The sequence below is a fragment of the Oryzias melastigma genome, unplaced genomic scaffold (genome assembly GCF_002922805.2).
Source record: "Oryzias melastigma strain HK-1 unplaced genomic scaffold, ASM292280v2 sc03575, whole genome shotgun sequence".
Taxonomy (NCBI): domain Eukaryota; kingdom Metazoa; phylum Chordata; class Actinopteri; order Beloniformes; family Adrianichthyidae; genus Oryzias; species Oryzias melastigma.
Window position 1 is genome coordinate 1 of NW_023420143.1, and position 2,153 is coordinate 2,153.

Below are 2,153 nucleotides of genomic sequence, written 5' to 3' on the forward strand. Positions count from 1 at the left end.
ACAACCATAGGTTTTTGCTGACCTTTGACCTCAGGAAGAAGCTGCTATTTTAAATTTTAAGAAAAATAACCCACCAGGTCAAATTTGTTTTTTTCTCATTTTGGTTGCAATTTTTTTTTCCATAATATTGTGAAAATCTAATTCATGAATCCTTTGCTCAAGCTGAACGAATCGATATGACGTACGGTATGAAAATGATTAGAAACGTGGGTGTGGTTAACAAAATATCTCTGTTGCTACGGAAATCCAAAAATGTACTTTTACCAATTTTCCTAAAAATGATGTCGACTGGTTCGTCACCACCAGGCGACTAAAAAATACAATGGTTGCTATGGAGATTAACCAACAGAAAAGCTGCCATTTTGGGAAAAAAGCTTTTTTTTATTTTCAATGAAGGGCATAACTGAGCTGATGGTAAAGAATTTTCTCAATCATGTTTTGTGATCTAACAGACAAAAATGACAAAAAAGAAGATTGATTCATCTTTAATCTGAGATTGTTGGGTTTCGTTCCACAGTCTTCAAACCATCACATTAAGTCATGTTATCCGTATAAAACGTAGCTAAAGCTGTGAGGAATCCGAGAGTCCGAGCAGATCCTGTTGCTCCCAAAGCCTGACATGGAGACAAAAGTCCGTGAGCTTCCAGCAGGTGAAAGGAGATCTTCAGCTTCAGGGACAAACGTACGTCGGAAGCGGAAGAGCTGCAGGTTCCTCTGGAGGGTTTTGGGGATTCACAGAGAACAACGGAAACAAAAACATCCGGTTTCAAAAGAGTCACAAACATCTACGGAGCTGTTGAGCTCGTTTGGTCTGTAGATCGCAGTCAGGATTCAGTCCGATCGACGGGATCTAAAGAGGAAAACGGCATTCCAAGCTTTGAAGCAGAAAGAATTCAACTTTAAAGTGAAAGGAAGTAAAACTTTAATTTTTTCCCCAGAATTCTGTGACTGCCATTTACAGGTTAGACATTAAAGTACCCGAGTAACACGTATGACGAGTCTGAACACGTTACAGTCACTCATCCAATGTACAATACTCATATATACAAATATATAATATACACTCATTCACACTAAAGTGATTCGCAATCCTGCGGCTTTGGAAAAAGGGGCGGAGCCGTCACTCCAATCCTGGAAATATCTTTTGAGGATTCTTTCTGTTGTGTAATTGATGAGAGGCGGAGCTCTGAGTTAAGTCTGAGGAGGAGGCGACCTCCACCAGGTTAAGACGAACGTTTTCAGGACGGGTCACACAAAGACTAAACAGGAACCAACTCGCCTGCATCTCTGCTCATGACGTAATACTGAACATCTCCAGGAGGACCGCCCACTTCCACATCCCGCATCGGAGCGAATGAACGAGCAGGCGTGGGCTCGTGATGGCGGTCCTCCTCCAGGTTGTGTCCTTTAAGCCGAGTGTGTGTGTGTGTGTGTGTGTTACTGCACTCCTCCCTCCCCGGTTTTTGTACAACGTCCTGACCTCTCCCGATCGATCACACGCTCAGCAGCCAGAAGAAGAAGAAGATGGCCACGAACAGGAAGAGCGAGTCCTGCCAGTTGTTGTTGTTGTTGCCGTTGTTGAAGTTCCCGTTACCTTGGTGATCTCCTGCATACTGGTCTGAGGGTAAACGAGGAAGGAAAAATTAAAAAAGACGTTAATATTGAACAGTTGAGCAAAAATTGTGAGTTTAAACACAAAATCTTTAATGTGATTTAACTTTTCTACTGTCAACACAATGATTCCAGTAGATTGTGAAGGAGAAAAGCAGCTCACGCTGCTTTTCTCCTTCACAATCTACTGGAATCATTGTGTTAATTGTTATAATTTTTTTAATGCATTTTTAAAAGTTTTTGCCCAAAATCCCTCAATCTAAATGTCTCTGATTGCTCTCTTTATGTACTATTTCTATTGAATTATGAAGCAAAAACAAGTTAACAGCAGTAGTAAGTTGGGAAGTATGACAGTCAAGCCAAGTGGACCTAAGAAACAGCGAGAGAAAATGGTGGGACGATCATATGTCGAACAGGAAGTCTTTTATTTTGAAAGGAAGTGATATGACCCTCTGTCAAAACAACTTTACTGGTTTTATTCATGCAAAAAGGGAAATATAATTGATTAATAAATCTTTTTTTTTTTTTTTAGGAAAAAGCTC

At 40.5% G+C, this 2,153-nt stretch overlaps 1 protein-coding gene across 1 annotated transcript; it reads right to left on the reverse strand.

The window, feature by feature from the left end:
* Nucleotides 1-469: 469 nt before the first annotated feature.
* LOC112140571 (E3 ubiquitin-protein ligase RNF5) lies at nucleotides 470-1,618 on the reverse strand (the record flags this gene model as incomplete). The annotated part of the gene is given in 2 exon segments (XM_024263564.1): nucleotides 470-850; nucleotides 1,481-1,618. A coding segment is annotated over 1 exon segment (125 nt), but the record flags the coding sequence as incomplete, so codon positions are not given.
* Between the last annotated feature and the right edge of the window lie 535 nt (nucleotides 1,619-2,153).